At 38.7% G+C, this 16,095-nt stretch overlaps 1 protein-coding gene across 6 annotated transcripts in view; it reads left to right on the plus strand.

Moving 5' to 3' along the window:
- BPGM (bisphosphoglycerate mutase) overlaps nucleotides 1–15,884 on the plus strand; it is a 32,844-nt gene extending 16,960 nt beyond the window's left edge. For all 6 annotated transcript variants that reach the window (XM_009454225.4, XM_016956853.4, XM_016956854.4 and 3 more), the window contains 1 exon segment: nucleotides 14,921–15,884. In XM_009454225.4, coding sequence (XP_009452500.3) covers nucleotides 14,921–15,099 — 179 coding nt within the window. In that variant the 3' untranslated portion in view covers nucleotides 15,100–15,884.
- The last annotated feature ends 211 nt before the right edge of the window (nucleotides 15,885–16,095 follow it).

Genomic DNA, 16,095 nt, shown 5'->3' on the forward strand with positions numbered 1-16,095 from the left:
AACTCCTTTTTCAGAGCTGGGTCTCAGATTTATTGTGGCCAGGCTCCCTTCTCTCAAGAAAATACCACTATCTCCTTTAGGATCATCTTTCTCCACCTTCTTAGCTTGGAAGTCCCCCTTTTAAAAAAGTTTCCTACTGTTTAATACCATTGACTCTTCACCTATCTTCAAATTTATTATAGATCTCTTTAAAAGGATTCTACAGCCCAACCACAGCTCATTGTACACATCCCCTCCTGCTAGTGATTTAAGTATTTTTTACTGTTCTTTTTGAGGGAAATCGGAAAGTTTAACAAATGATGGTAAAGAAGACTATAACCATGGTGGGGGCAAAGAGAGAATTACATGTAGAGGTTGTGTTTAGACATAGCAAAACTTACTTTTCTACATTTGAGGGAGGCTTTGAAACTATTAGCAATTTATTTAATTAATTTAATCAAATGGTGTGCCTGCTTTGGAAAACAATCTGGCAGTTCCTCAGAAGGGCTAAACATAGAGTTACCATATGATCCAGCAATCCCACGCCTACCCATATAGCTATATTAGCTTCCCAGTGCTGCCGTAAGAAAACACCCAAACTCGGTGGGTTAAAACAACAGAAATGTGTTTTCTGGGGGCTGGAAGTCCCAAATCAAGGTGTGAGCAGGGCTGTGCTCTCTCTGATGACTCTAGGAGACAATTCTTCCTTGCCTCGGCTAGCTTCGGTGTTTGTCGGCAATCTTTGATGTTCTGTGGCTTGCAGAAGCATCGCTCCTTGGCATTCTCCTTGTGTGTGTGTTTCTTATCCACATTTCCCCTTTTATAAGGCCACTAATAATATTAGCCTGCCGCCTCCCACCAGTGACCTCCATTTTAATGGGATTATTCTCTGTTAAACACTGTATTTCCAAATAGGGTCACATTATGAGGTATTGGAGGTTGGGACTTCAGCCTGTCTTTTTGAGGGGATCACAGTTCAAACCATCACAATGCCCAAGAGGAATGAAAGCACATGTCCACACAACAACTTGTACCTAAACCTGCAGAGCAGCATTATTCACAATAGACAAAAGATGGAAACAACCCAAGTGTTCATCAACTTATAAATGGGGTCTATCTATACAATGGAATATTATTTGGCAATGAAAGGGAAGGTGATGCTGATACATGCTACCATATGGGTGAACATTGAAATAACTCTGTTATGTGAAAGAAGCCAGCCACAAGGGATCACATATTAGAGGATTTCATTTATATGAAATACCCAGAATAGGCAAATCTTTAGAAACAGAAGGTAGAGTGGTTGTTGCCTAGAGGGTAGGGAGGATGGAAGATTTTGCAAGTGATTTGCTGATGGGTACAGAGTTTCTTGTTGGGGTGATAAAAATATTCTAAAATTGATTGTAGTGAGGGTTGCACAACTCTGAATATGCTAAGAGCCATTGAGTTGTACACTTTGTGTGGGTGAATTGTATGTGAATTATAGCTCATTAAAGCTGGAAAAATAATCAATGGAATTGAAAGGTTAAAGGATTTGTCATTGGCCTAGAAAACAATGGGGGGTGGCAAACATATGGAAGTGATAACAAAACTGAAATGCATGGCTGTGGAGTGTAGAATACTGGGGAAAATCAAAGTGCAGCTTTGACCACTGGGGCAGAAGTGGACTTACAGGGCTCATTGGGAAATAAGCAGGCATTGGTCTTCAGGCAGCTTCCAGTCCTTCATCTAAAGGGCTTTTTATTTTATGTTATTTTTTATTTTTATTTTTAAGTTGGAAGTATGAAACTGAATGACCTTTTCTTTTCTTTTAGAGATTAATGACATTTTCTTTTCTTTTCTTTTCTTTTCTTTTCTTTTTTAGACAAAGTCTCGCTGTGTTGCCCAGGCTGGAATGCAGTGGTTCGATCTTGGCCCACTGCAACCTTCACCTCCTGAGTTCAAGCGATTCTCATGCCTCAGCCTTCTGAGTAGCTAGGATTATAGGCGTGTACCACCACACCTGGCTAATTTTTGTAATTTTTTAGTAGAGATGGGGTTTTGCCGTGTTTGCCAGGCAGGTCTCGAACTCCTGGCCTCAAGCGATCTACCCACCGCAACCTCCCAAAGTCTGGGATTACGGCATGAGCCACTGCGCAGCTGGCCATTAATGACATTTTAAAGTAGCCTTACATTATAACTCCTATCCCTATTACCATAAACAGGCTTTATAGAAAATGTTTTTATTTGGGGGATAATTGATGTAAAACAGTGGGGTTGGTGTAGAAAGAAGTAAATTGTAGGAAATGACTTCAGTTGGAAGTATGTGAACACAGAAAAAGACATGGGCTGCCAGAGAGGGAGGTATCTATGAGAGAGGTAGAGAATAAAAATGATGGGGTTGATGACCAAGGAGGATGGCAGATAGAGGGAAAAAATGGCAGAAAAGCCAGAACATGCAGTTAGGATAAGACCATAGCCTAGAAAACTAATGGAATGGATGTGAGGATCCAGATTTGTCCGCAGGAAAATAGAAGGATGGTTTGTAATCTTGACTCTCACCCATTCTGGATATGATGACTTTGTTCCTTTTTGGCCTATAGTACCTCCTGGTGGTACTCCAATTAACACTAATGGAGTTCTTAGATGTTGCTGTAGTTCTCTACTGTGACTTAACTCCCACACCTAACATGGAAGAAATTATGTCATGTGCATGAAATAGGCTGGATTGGATTTCAGGATCACTGCATAAGTTATTGTCTCTAAATGTCAATCTGTGTTAGTAAAGTTTCTCTTACAGTGTCTATTGAAAAATAAGGTCCCAAGTATTCTTTCTCACAACTGCAAGAATTAAGCATAAGTGAGTTTCTCAAGATCAGAAGAAATAGTATGTCATCATATTTTTTTCACATCATTTCTGTTAATTTAGTGAGATTTTAGCCCTTTCAAAATTGACTGTAGATGTATTCACTCACCAGAATAGGCGTGTTAGTCTAATGTTAGTCCTCTTGTATTGCATGTCTAACTTTCCACAGCTCAAGTTACAGGGGTTTGTGTGCTTCTTGGTAACTTACCAACCTAAAAGAAAGCATTTCATTGGATTTAGATGCTAACTTTTCAAGACTCCAAAAATTAAGTGAATCTCCCCTACTGTTTAGGGGGGAAATAAAGGTTTTCTTTTATAGGAAGGACTGCTTTGCCAGTTCATGTGTATGTGTTTATGGTGGTACAAAATATAAGTTACCATCTTAATTGCCAATTTATGCTTACTATCAAGTTACATGATCATACATGCCCATTTTGTGGTTAATGCCTGTTGTCCAAATGTAATTATTAATAGCATCTCCTTTTACTTTCAAAAGTGCCCCAGTCTGGATGATAAATTATGTGGTTACCTCACTATAAAAATATTGAGCTGGGTGTGGGGTCACGCACCTGTAGTCTCAACTACTAGGGAAGCGGAGGCAGGAGGATTGCTTGTGCCTAGGCTTGAGATCAGCCTGGACAACATAGTGAGACCCCATTTTAGAAAAATAAAAACGTAAAAATGAAGACGTTAGCTTTCACTACTGTTAAGAATTGAATCTAGAAATGGGCATAACCAGGGTTTTATATTTCCTGTAAGCACAAAAGTTGCTAAATTTCTTTGCATTTATTATAAAAGTAAAAACACTTGTGGCTGCAGATTCATCTGATTCCAAGCCGTGCTTTCTAGAGATGTTTATGTAAACTTCTCCCATATAAAATGGGCTCTTTCAAGGGACTGGAGTAATTTTTCCCTATTTTGTCTCTAAACTGCTTGACAAGCTAAAAAAGTTTTACCTACTGGGGAGGAGTGTGGTAACGGATAGCATCAATGACAGCATACTGTCCTATCAGAAAAATACTTTCTTATTGTTTGAAAACTGGGGTGGGAAGAATCATGACCCCAGTTAAATAACTAATTAGAATATTGGTCTATGCTGAAATCTCAAATCGCTTTAAGATCTTTCTACTAAGAGTATGCTAGTATTACTCATCTCCTCTTAGGTCCAGTCTTAGAGGTGTCATCCATATACCTCAACAGTAAAGCGTGTTGGTTCTGAAGATATTAGTTGTTTCTCAGATATTTGATATTATGACACCGTAGGCAGTCATATCCTGACTGATGCTTTCTCCATTTGTGGAAAAGAAGACAGGTGCTGTTGGAGGAAACTGAAATCTAAAGAGACTCTAGATTCCTTGGCCATGATCATGGTAATTAGTTGGCATCAAGAACTCTACTCAAAACTCAGTTCACTGAGGCTCCACACACAGTTATCACCTGGGCTTTAAAACTTTTTTCTAAAAGGTAGCCTTTCCCTTGACCTATTCTTTGTTTGGAATACTGTGTTTTAAGAAGCTGAGTCAAGAACATCCATGGCAGGTAAACTATAAAAAGGTAATTTAATGCAACTAATTGAGTCTTAAATTATTACTGCTGTTATAACATTGTGGTCTGAATGGCACACTCTAGCATAGCTATACAGGATGACCTTTATTCAGTGCATACTGCATGCCAAGCACAGTTTTAGGCATTTTACGTACACATGTTGTTTTATGTAGGAACTAGAACATGGCTCTGAACTCACTGGAAAGCTATGGTTCAATACTGCGTTTTACTTTGCTGTTTAGTATATCCAGGTCATAGTTTTTATTTCATTTGATCAATCATTGATCACTAAGCTGTTTTGCTTAAAGAAACTGCTTTAGTAAAAAGAAGCAAACTATTGATACACCCATCGTCATGGATGAACCTCAGCTGCATTGTGGCAAGTGAAAGAAATTGGGCTAAAAAAGCTGTGTATTGTATGATTCCATTTATGTGCCATTTGGGAAAATATAGAACTATCAGGAAATAACACAGATTGGTGGGGTAAGGGTAGGCTGCTGGGGGCACAAGGAAATTTTAAGGGGTTGATAGAGCTGTTTTATATCCTGATTGGTTATTACACTACTGTATGCAGTTGTCAAAACTCATAGAACTGTATGCTAAAAAGGGTGACTTTTGCTATATGTAAATTATACCTCAAAAAAGACTTGCTTTATCCAGTGAACTCACCATTGCCTTAATTGGGACCTTACCTTTTGTTCACAAAGTAATAGACTACATTAGTCAATTAGGAGAATTAAGTGAAGGGTTGAAGGTTTGCTATATGCACCTATCTGTGCCTTTGAAAACTAACCTGGAGGGCATTTGTTATGCTTTCTCAAGGCTTCAGGAGCCATCTGGTTCTGACTTTAGCACCTAAACCATGGTCATTATAGGGAACTGCCTTTTAAAGTCCTTCTTCATGAGAAGTTATGTTTGAGAATCTTGCTAATATTATAGGTTGAAAGCTCCTCTAATAAAGGTTTTTTTAATTTTTTTATTTTTTTATCCCAGACTATCTCTGCTTATTATCATCAATTTATTTAGCCTTAATTGGGCCTTCCATCCCCTCCTTTTTCTCTTGTAACAACCTAGTCTAGGAGCGGGTCAACAAGGACCTCCTGGAGTCAACGCAGATGAATGGTACACTGAGAGGCAAGTGATACTGATTCAGAGCTAGATAACACTCGTATAAGAATTGCAAACACTGAAACCACATGTCAGTGCCTAAGACAGGCTTCCTGGCTGATGGGGATGACCTCTCCCCTGTCAAATGACTTATTTATATAATATCTCTGCTCATAAATCATATATGCTTTTGAGATTGCTTTACTTTTAATCTGATGATAGTTAATGCTTTCGGAAGAAGTCAAAACAAGACATACAGAATATTATATAGTAAAAAAATGCCTACTTAAGGGACTGCTTTACTGGCTTTTAGAAGTACCATTATTGTGCTAATAAGTCCAGGTTAAAAAGCAGGGCCCACCTCTGACTGGTTCGGACACACTTCTCACAAAGCACCACCGTGAAAACATCTAACGCAGACCTAAGTATCTGAAAGCATCCTGTACTGTAGCGTTCCAGACAGGCGTGTGTTTCATTCTCTGTGGTTGGCATAGTCACTTCCTGTTTGTTTCCTGCTGGCACGCGTCCAAGGAAAAGCCAGGTACCAAACTGAAACACTGGATGTAGTCTGCATCTTGCCAGAGGAAATGGATTGTTTAGTCTGGGTTTAAGCACAGGACGAGGCAGTTTCAAGTTTGGAGTAAGAGTGACACACAAGACACTCATGCAAGACAGACTTGATCCCTGAAGACCTGTGTGCAGCTGCATACATAGCAAGGCACAGAAGTGGTGAGATAAAATTAGAGACTCAGGGAGGAAAGGTCAGCTGGGACTAGCTGTGGGCACGGGGACTGATGAGTTGGTTACCTTTGGCATTTTAGTGTGATATTTTCAGAAGCAGCCAATTCAGGTCTCGCTTCTGTGAGGCAAGTAGTTGCCTATTGGTGTGGTTAAGCTTTCTTTTATAATAATTGATTTATAGAACCCTTTATTTTTTAAACATTATAGGCTATTTTAACTATAAAATTAAACGTAGAATGGATTCTTCTCTCTGCCTTACTCTAAATTAGTGGCTGTTATTTTATCGTGTTATTCAAATCACCCTAGCATATCTTTACATATATAGTATTCAGATCTTAAAGAATTAAAATTAAAAATAGATAGATCATTTATGAAACTCTGAATCTCTTGTTTCAGCTCTTATTGGCCATAAAGGAATACAGAACTCTTATCACAGATTGTCGGTGGGGTTTGAATTGTGACTTACTTGACCAGGAGAGGAAAGTGAGGAATGAATGGGTGGCACCTTATTAAATGATTGAGTTGACTGGAGTTGTTTCCCTTTTTTTTCTAATTCCAAAGAGTATACACTACCGAATTGGGGTTTCTTCTTTCCTTCTCGTCCTGTAGCGAATCTTTCTGTCTCTCTGACCATCTCTTCTGGTTTTCTAAAATTCAAAGATTTTGAACACTTTGGAGAAAATCAAAGAACATCTAAAGCCATTTAATTTGAATTGTTTATTTTATTGGCACTAGATGTAAACAGCTTTTTGTTCAAGGCTAAGATTCTTTTAATTCTCCTTTTTTTTTCTTGGTAAGGTCATAGGAGAGCACAGTGTTTAATCAAGGCTTCAACAGTAAAAGACTAGATTTAATTTGAAAACCCAGAGAGTTAGAATTTATTCAATTCAGGTTTGCACCTAGGGTTCACTAAATCAGGTCTTGTTCATGGTACAAGGGATATAGCACCTATATGTGAATGAGACACACAAGGTCCTTTTGTGGAGCTTTTAACCTCTTTCTGAAATTTGTCTGTTCTGTACCTCTGACAAAGTCCTTAGGGTGTTTTCATATTTAGGCTTTATGTTTTAGGATTTTTAATTAACATTTTGTTCTTTTTTTTTTTTTTTTGGAGTCTCGCTCTGTTGCCCAGGCTGGAGTGCAGTGGTGCAATCTGGGCTCACTGCAAGCTCCACCTCCCAGGTTCATGCCATTCTCCCACCTCAGCCTCCCAAGTAGCTGGGAGTACAGGTACCCGCCACCACGCCCGGCTAATTTTGTTTTTGTATTTTTATTAGAGACAGGGTTTCACTGTGTTAGCCAGGATGGCCTTGATCTCCTGACCTCGTGATTGCCTGCCTCGGCCTCCCAAAGTGCTGGGATTACGGGCATGAGCCACCACACCCAGCCTAACATTTTATTCCTTATAGCCTTTAGTTATATGTAAAAAGTAGATTCACATAATAAATACAGCTGTAATTACTTAGTGGATCATATTACTGAATAATTTCTGGACCCTAGCAGCCAAACCATAAAAGTGTTACTTAACAGTTGAATAAACATTTACTAAATCTTGCAGTGGGTAAAGCACTGTGTTCTAACAGCATGGGTGATACAGAAATGGATCAAACATTGTTCCTGCTCTCAAGGAATTTATAATCCTGGTGGGAAAAGTGAGCATTTGCACAAGCACCTCTACCAGGAGGTGCTTTAGTAGATGTACAGTGTACATAACAGTTTGTCTTTGGTTCCTGTTCCTGCTATGGTGACTTAGGGGAGGGGGTTGGTAGGTACAAATTTGACTTCCTGAAGTTAGTCCTCTATGCAGAAAATAAAGTTGTTTGACTTTCTCCCCAATTTTGGCCTTGAGCTACTTCCTGGACTTATTACCCCAAACTTTCATTATTTCTTCCTTAAAATATCCCATTATTTAAATTGACTGCAGTTAGCTCCTAGGTGCTTCTACATGAAGATTCAATACTTAAAGGCAGACTTTAAGTATTTAACACAGACTTAAAGACTTTAAAAGACTTAAAGACTTTAACACAGACTTAAAGGCAATGGTGGACCCTTAAAGACAAGGGTAGCTGTGAAGGGAAACACCACTGAGTTCTCACCCTGCACCTGCTCCTCTCCACCCTACTGTAGAACACAGTGCCTTGCCCATTGCAAGAATTTAGTAAATGTTTGTTCAACTGTAAGTAACACTATTATGGTTTGGCTGCTAGGGTCCAGAAATTATTTAGTAATATGGTCCACTAAGTAATGACAACTGTATTTAACTCCACACCACTGTGGAGAGGGGTAGGTACAGGGTGAGAACTCAGTAGTGTTTCCCTTTTCAGCCAACCCTGGAACAATATGGATTTGAACTGCATAGGTTCACTTATACATGGATTTTTTCCCAAAACAACTTGGATCAAAAATACTACACTTGCTAGATGTGAAATCTGTATATACGTAAGGCTGATAGGACTAATTCAGTTTGGTTTAATATAGTTCAGATGCATTATTCTGGCCTTAGGAGCTCTGCCTGCTTAACTTTCTTAGGATGATGAATGTAACTTATGCCAAAATTGAGTAATGAGTAATGGCTTCACTGTGGTTTTTCCTAATTTGCTGTTTTAAAATTTTAGTTGGCCGGGCACGGTGGCTCACGCCTGTAATCTCAGCACTTTGGGAGGCTGAGGTGGGCAGATCACGAGGTCAGGAGATCGAGACCATCCTGGCTAACACGGTGAAACCCCATCTCTACTAAAATCACAAAAAATTAGCCGGGCGTGGTGGCGGGCACCTGTAGTCCCAGCTACTCTGGAGGCTGAGGCAGGAGAATGGCGTGAACCCAGGAGGCGGAGCTTACAGTGAGCTGAGATCGCGCCACTGCACTCCAGCCTGGGCGACAGAGCGAGACTCCATCTCAAAAAGAAAATAATAATAATAAAATAAAATAAAACAAAATTTTAGTCACTTAAGTCTCATTGACTGATTATTAAGCAGTCTAAGTATTTTAAATATTTGTAAGTAATTAGTCTGCTGTGTGAATGGCTTGAGTAGTCATTAAAGTGGAATGTTGATTTTATTTATTTATTGGAAACATTTCTATTTTTGTTGAACTGTCCTTCCTTTGTAGTTGAAATATTATGGTGGCCTTTGTTTATTTGGCTCTTTAATTTGGTCCCACACAAAAGGGACCAAACTTGAGAGTGCTGCTATTAAACAGGGGACCTGTTGGATCTGGCCATGGTCAAACAAGTGAATCCCATGTATACCCAAGCCCCTTGCTGAAGACCTGGAACTCGTTTCTAAAGTCACAGACAACAACCCCTAAACATGGCCCATCATAATCGCAGTGTGTTAGCTGGGGATCAGACAAACTTATTCATTCCCTTTACCAGTCGTGGGAACACTGGATGGCATCAGCAGATGTCCATTTAGGACCCAGCCTTTCACAAGGGCAGAGCATTCATATAAACATTCTTCTCTCTCCTCCTCAGTAGTCGTGGAAATAACCATGGATAAGTCACCTGACCAGGGTTTAAATCCTGGGGATTTGGTAGTTTAAAAAGGTCCATTTTTACTGCCTTAATAGTCCTGTGAGTAGAGCAGGTTTTTATTTAACCACTCTGGATCTGTTTCCTTCTTTTTTTTTTTTTTTAAATTGAGACAGAGTCTTGCTGTGTCACCCAGGCTGGAGTGCAGTGGCACAATCTCGGTTCACTGCAACCTCCACCTCCCAGGATCAAGCAATTCTCCTGCCTCAGCCTCCCAAGTAGCTGGGATTACAGGCGTCCACCACCACGCCTGGCTAATTTTTGTATTTTTAGTAGAGACAGGGTTTCACCATGTTGCCCAGGCTGGTCTTGAACTCCTGACCTCAAGTGATCCACCCACCTCGGCCTCCCAAAGTGCTGAGATTAGAGGCATGAGCTACTGCGCCCAGCCCTGTTTACTATTTTTTAACATCTTTATTGCATTATAATTCACATACTATGCAATTCGCCATTTAAAGTATACAATTAAATGGCTTTTAGTGTATTCACAAAATTGTAAATCCATTACCACAATCAATGTTGGAACATTTTCACTACCCTAAAAAGAAACCCAGTGCCCCTTAGCTGTTATCACCCCCCCCAAGTTCCTCCTCTATTCCACCCAGCCCTGGGCAACAACTAATCTACTTTGTGTCACTATAGATTCACCTGTTGTGGACATTTCATATAAATGGACTTATGCAGTAAGTGGTCCTTTGTGACTGGCTTCTTTTATTTAGTAGCATCATGCTTTCAAGATTCATCCAAGAACCTTGTTGTGGTTTGGTTCAGTACTTCATTCCTTTTCATTGCCAAATAATATTCTATTGTATGGATATACCACATTTAATTTATCTGTTCATTAGTTAATGGACATTTGTGTTGTGTTCACTTTTTGACTATTATGAGTAATGCTGCTATGAAGGTTTGTGTACAAGTTTTGTATAGACTCATATTTCATTTCTCTTGGGTATATGCTTAGTAGTGGAATTGCTGGGTCATATGGTAGATCTGTGTTTAACAAAAGGAATTGCCAGACTGTTTTTGAAAGAGGCTATATAGCCTTTTGCATACCTGATTTTACAGTGTATTATGATTCCAGTTTCTCCACATCCTTACTCACACTTGTTTATAATCTGACTTTTTATTGTTGCCATCCTAGAGGGTACAAAGTAGTATCTCATTGTGGTTTTGATTTGCATTTCCTTGATAGCTAGTAATATTAAGCCTATTTTTATGTACTTATTGACCTTTTGTATATCTTTGGAGAAATGGCTGTTTAAACCTTTTGCCCATTTTTAAATTTGATCATTTGTCTTTTTATTATTGGAGACAGTTCTTATATCTGATAAGGAACTTGTATCTAGACTGTATATGATATGCAAATTTTTCTCCCATTCTCTGGGTTGCCTTTTTATGTTCTTTTTTTTTTTTTTTTTTTTTTTTGAGCCGGAATCTTGCTCTGTCGCCCAGGCTGGAGTGCAGTGGTGCGATCTCTGCTCACTGCAAGCTCCGCCTCCCGGGTTCACGCCATTCTCCTGCTTCAGCCTTTATGTTCTTAATAGTGTCCTTTGAAGCACAAACATTTTTAATTTTTATATACCCAGTTTATTTTTTTCTTGTGTATGCTTTTGGTGTCATATCTGAGAAACCATTAATTAACTCAAGGTCATGAAGACTTTACTCCTATGGCTTTTTTTCTAAAAATTTTTACAATTTTAGCTCTTGACTCTAAGTCTTTGATTCATTTTGAGTTAATTTTTATATAAAGTATGAGTCAGGGGTCCAACTTCATTCTTTCACATGTGGATATACAGTTATCCCAGTACTATTTGTTGAAAAGATTATTGTTTCTGCATTTCATTGTCTTGGCACACTTGTTGGAAATCAATTGATAAAAAATATGAGGGTTTATTTTGGGTTCCCAATTCTATTTCATTGATCTGTGTGTATCTTGATTACTATAGCTTTGTAGTAAGTTTTGAAATCAGGAACTATGAGTCCCTTGGTTTATTTCTTCTTTTTCAAGATTGTTTTGGCTATTCTGAGTACCTTAGATTTCCATATGAACTTTAAGATCAGTTTGTCAATTTATACAAAAAAGTCCGTTGAGATTTTTGATAGGATTGTATTGAATCTGTATGTTAATTTAGGAAATATTGCCCTCTTAACAGTGTTATGTCTTCTAATCCATAAATACATATTTAGGTTTTCTTTCATTTGAACACTGTGTTGTAGTAGTCAGAGTATAGTTTTGTACTTCTTAGGTTAAATTTATTTTTAGCATTTTATTCTTTTTGATGTTATTATAAATAGAATTGTTTGCTTAATCTTTCATGTTGCTTATTGCTACTGTATTAAAAACCCAATTTCCTTTTCTGTATTGTTCTTATATCTGCAGCCTTGCTGAGTTTATTAGTTCTAACAGGTTTTTGGTGGGATCATACCATCTGCAAATAGAGATAGTTTTACTTCTTCCTTTCCAATCTGGGTGCCTTTTATTTCATTGTCTTGCCTAGTTGCCCTAGCTAGGATCTTAAATACAATGTTGAATAGAAGTAGAATGTTCAGTCATTCTACAATAAAGTCCTAGGTTCAAGAACTTAAGATTAATAGTTGGTGACACTGCAAAGGCACACATCTATGAGTGGTGAATCCAAGATGCTGATAGATATATACACTCATAGTTTCTACTTCTGGTAAGCTTTAGTCAAACATGGTCACTTTTGTTATCTTTTAACAAATTAATTTTTTATAGTGAAAATTTAGATTATTTGGAGAAATCTATAAAATCCATTTTTCTCTCCAATTTAGTGAGCAGTATGCTTACAGACTCTGGAAACAGATAAAGCATGGTCCTTGCACAGTAGATGAATGTAAACAGTACTCAGTGTACTCATGCTCTTGTGTCTCTAAGGTGCCTCTGCTTTTCTTAACCATTAAGAATAAAATAAAGGAATGTTGGTGCTAGAGGGACTCATTTTATAAATGAAAAAATAGTTCATTGGAGGTAAAATCTTGGCCAAGGTCACTCACACATGTTCTTCCACAGAGTACTAGGAATATAAAGGGCCCTCAGTTACTAGTTAGTGAATGAGTTAGGTTTGGAGACCTCCAGAGCTTCCCCTGGATTTGGGAGTGAGCACTGTTGGATTTGAAAGGCTCAGTGGTCACCTGACTCCAAACAACAGGCTGTTGACTTCCCCTCCTGCTCTTTCCAAGGGATGTTTGTGGTGGCTGTTGTGCGGCTAGCTGACATTTCTGACCTGTTGAAGCCAGAAGGTGTTTAGAATCTAGAGTAGTCATCTCCCTGCTAAACAGCTAGAGGTCTGGTCTGAGTAGATTTGTTCTCAGCAGCTGTAGTTTGTGATGGTAATCTTCTGTAAGGTTGCAGTGTGAGGGTGGGGCTTGGCAGGGCAAAGGAGTATCTTAGTAGCCTTCCCTTTAAATCTGCTGCCTAGAAGGGAATTCCTAATAGAGAAAGAAGAGACACTTATTGTGCTACCCTTTTTTCATGTATGTTCTCTTTTAAGCCACCCCTTTTATCCCACAACCCTTTAAAATGCTGGCAAAGGAAGAGTGTGTGTTTCTTTTCTTTCTTTCTTTCTTTTTTAATTGACAGGAGAATTGGAGGTCCAGAGAAGTTACTTGCCTAAAATTCTGTAGTACATTGAAGGGGTACTGGCGGGGCAGGTGATGGGACAGTATACTTACTTGGAAGAGACTGTGTCTTCTGAGTTAAGATCCTTTCCATTTTTCATAGTTGTTTGAGTATGGATAGTTTGTGTATAAGAGTTATTAGGTAGCTCTTCTAGGCCTTGACGTGAAATTCTAATAAAGAGCCACCCCAGCAGTAAGGATCCAGTGCTACGATTCTGTGACTGTTTGGCTGGTGCTCACAGTTAGGATCAATGGCTAATTAAAATGAAAAGGTGCATTGATTACTAACCAATAACAACTTACTCTGCCACCCTCAAGTAAAGACAAACCCTTGGACTCCCCTGAACTTGTTTCACCTAGGTCCTTTCTGTTAATATAGAACAGGAAGCATATGGTTAGAATTTAGAAGTCTATGTGATTAATAAAGGAATGTTTTTAAAGTAGATAATTTGAATACTTTCAGTTGTCTTTGAGCTTGCTGAACTTCATCTCTTTCTCATGCCTTCCCTTTGCTCACTTTGAGCTCAGAAACTTGAGAGGAGTTACATTATACAGCAGGTACAGACCCCTAGGTTTGAATCCAGGCTCTGTCATTTACTCTCTGTGTGATAATTGTTTACTTAACCTCTCTGTGCCAGAACTTGTTACATGGAGAAATAATATGTCATCATAGGATTGCAATGATGATTAAATGAGTTAATACATACAAAATGCTTAAAAGAGTACCTGGCATGAAATATGAACTCAGAACATGTTAGCTGTTTATTGTTAAAAGTACTTATAAAGAATATTATTACTACCATTGCTACTACAACTACAGCTCTTCTGGTCCAAGTTGAATTACCTGTAATTCAGTTGTACTTTAAAAAGGGCTAAAGGTGGCTTGTGTTTTATATATACCTTCCTTTTTTAGCAGCTGGAATGTTCAGGGATCATAAGAGAGCGAGCCCTGTTCACAGGCATGCTGTAAAATCCCTTCCTGATTCCCTTGACTGTGCTTTCTAAGCACCTGGGAAAGCATTCCTGCTGGACTGGATCTAGCTCAGGGTATTGCAAGCTCACTTAGTGTGGGAAAACCAAACACATTTTAAGCAAATGAACTAGATTTAGAGATTAGCGAAAAGTCCTAATTTTAGTACCAGCCTGGGTACAACACATAAAAGGAGAAATACAGCCAATGCTCCTGGTTCACTTTCTGATTTTTCGAGATTACCTGATTCCTTGGAAAACTAGTAACACAAATGTGGGCATAGAGAAAATAATTTTCCTTCCTTTCGGATTTAGATAGGAAACAGGAACAGATTGTCCCAAAAGGTATCTACTGTCCTGATGTAGCACTTGCTGTGAATCTCTAAGCCTTTTTTCTTGTAATTTCTGGAAAGTTCCTGGCTTCCAGGAATTATAGCTGGAATCCCTCAGTATCTGCATGTTTCAGGCACATGGTTAAATGGGATTAAAGTGCAGTTATATAATTAAACAGAACTTCCTCCTGAGTTGTGTTTTAACACTGGTCTCTTCCTGTCCTGATCAACAGGTATCTCAGATGAAGACATCATCAACATTACTCTTCCTACTGGAGTCCCCATTCTTCTGGAATTGGATGAAAACCTGCGTGCTGTTGGGCCTCATCAGTTCCTGGGTGACCAAGAGGCGATCCAAGCAGCCATTAAGAAAGTAGAAGATCAAGGAAAAGTGAAACAAGCTAAAAAATAGTCTTTCTCAACTGTTGGCTAAGAAGAAATGCAAAAGAAGTGGCATAGGAGTGTGTTATGGGTGCTGAACTCTCTCTCTTTTTCCCCGATTTTCCAGAGCTAGGCTGTGGAGTAGAGTTTGTATAGGTAACTAGGTAACTTATTGTGGCCCAGATAAGGCTTTAGGATGCCTCAGTGCTTATGTCATAGCCTTATGAGTTAGCTTTCTTGCTAGCCCCCTAGTCGGTCACCAAACTAGTAATTAGTGGGGCTTAATGAAGGTTATAAGTTTCTGAGATGGGAGAGCAACAAGTAGAGATGAAGTTAAAGGTATTTATCATTCAAGAAATCATTACTGAGTCACCATTGACAGGCACTATTCTAATCAGTAGTTCACTTTAATATTTAATAAGATTTTCTGGGATAACAGTAAGGGATATTAGATAATATACCATATGTATTTATTACTAGTCTTTTCCTCTAGGAAAAGGGATGCTTTGATAATTAAGGCCAGAGGCCCATTAGTTGAGAAAGTCACAGATATATTTCTCCAAGAAAGCCAACAACCACCACCACAATGATAGAAATGACAACAAGGCCCTTTAACTTGTCTTCTAGTTTAGACACATCCTTCATTTGACATTTAGTAGAATTCCTCTTTGGCCACAAGAATAAGCAGCAAATAAACAACTATGGCTGTTGAGGTTCTCATTTTGGTTTGTTTTAATTTTTTGAACTTTGGGTACCTGTAATTAGTTTAAAAATAAAGTTCCTGATAATAAAGTAACTGAAAATGGCATCCCCAAAGTGGCTCCATGTGTTTGGTGAATTTTAGGTAGGCTTCTAAACTAGTCTTTGACTCATACTTTCCTGTAACACTCAAAGAATTGCACGTATTTCAACACAACAGACACTCATGATTTTCTATATGTTGAAGCATGAAGCAGGGAAGGTAGAATACAGTGCATGTAACTTCATTCACATAAGCAGAGGGAATGGTATATTGGGGCTTGTGACA

This window comes from Pan troglodytes, chromosome 6 (assembly GCF_028858775.2).
Source record: "Pan troglodytes isolate AG18354 chromosome 6, NHGRI_mPanTro3-v2.0_pri, whole genome shotgun sequence".
Lineage (NCBI taxonomy): Eukaryota > Metazoa > Chordata > Mammalia > Primates > Hominidae > Pan > Pan troglodytes.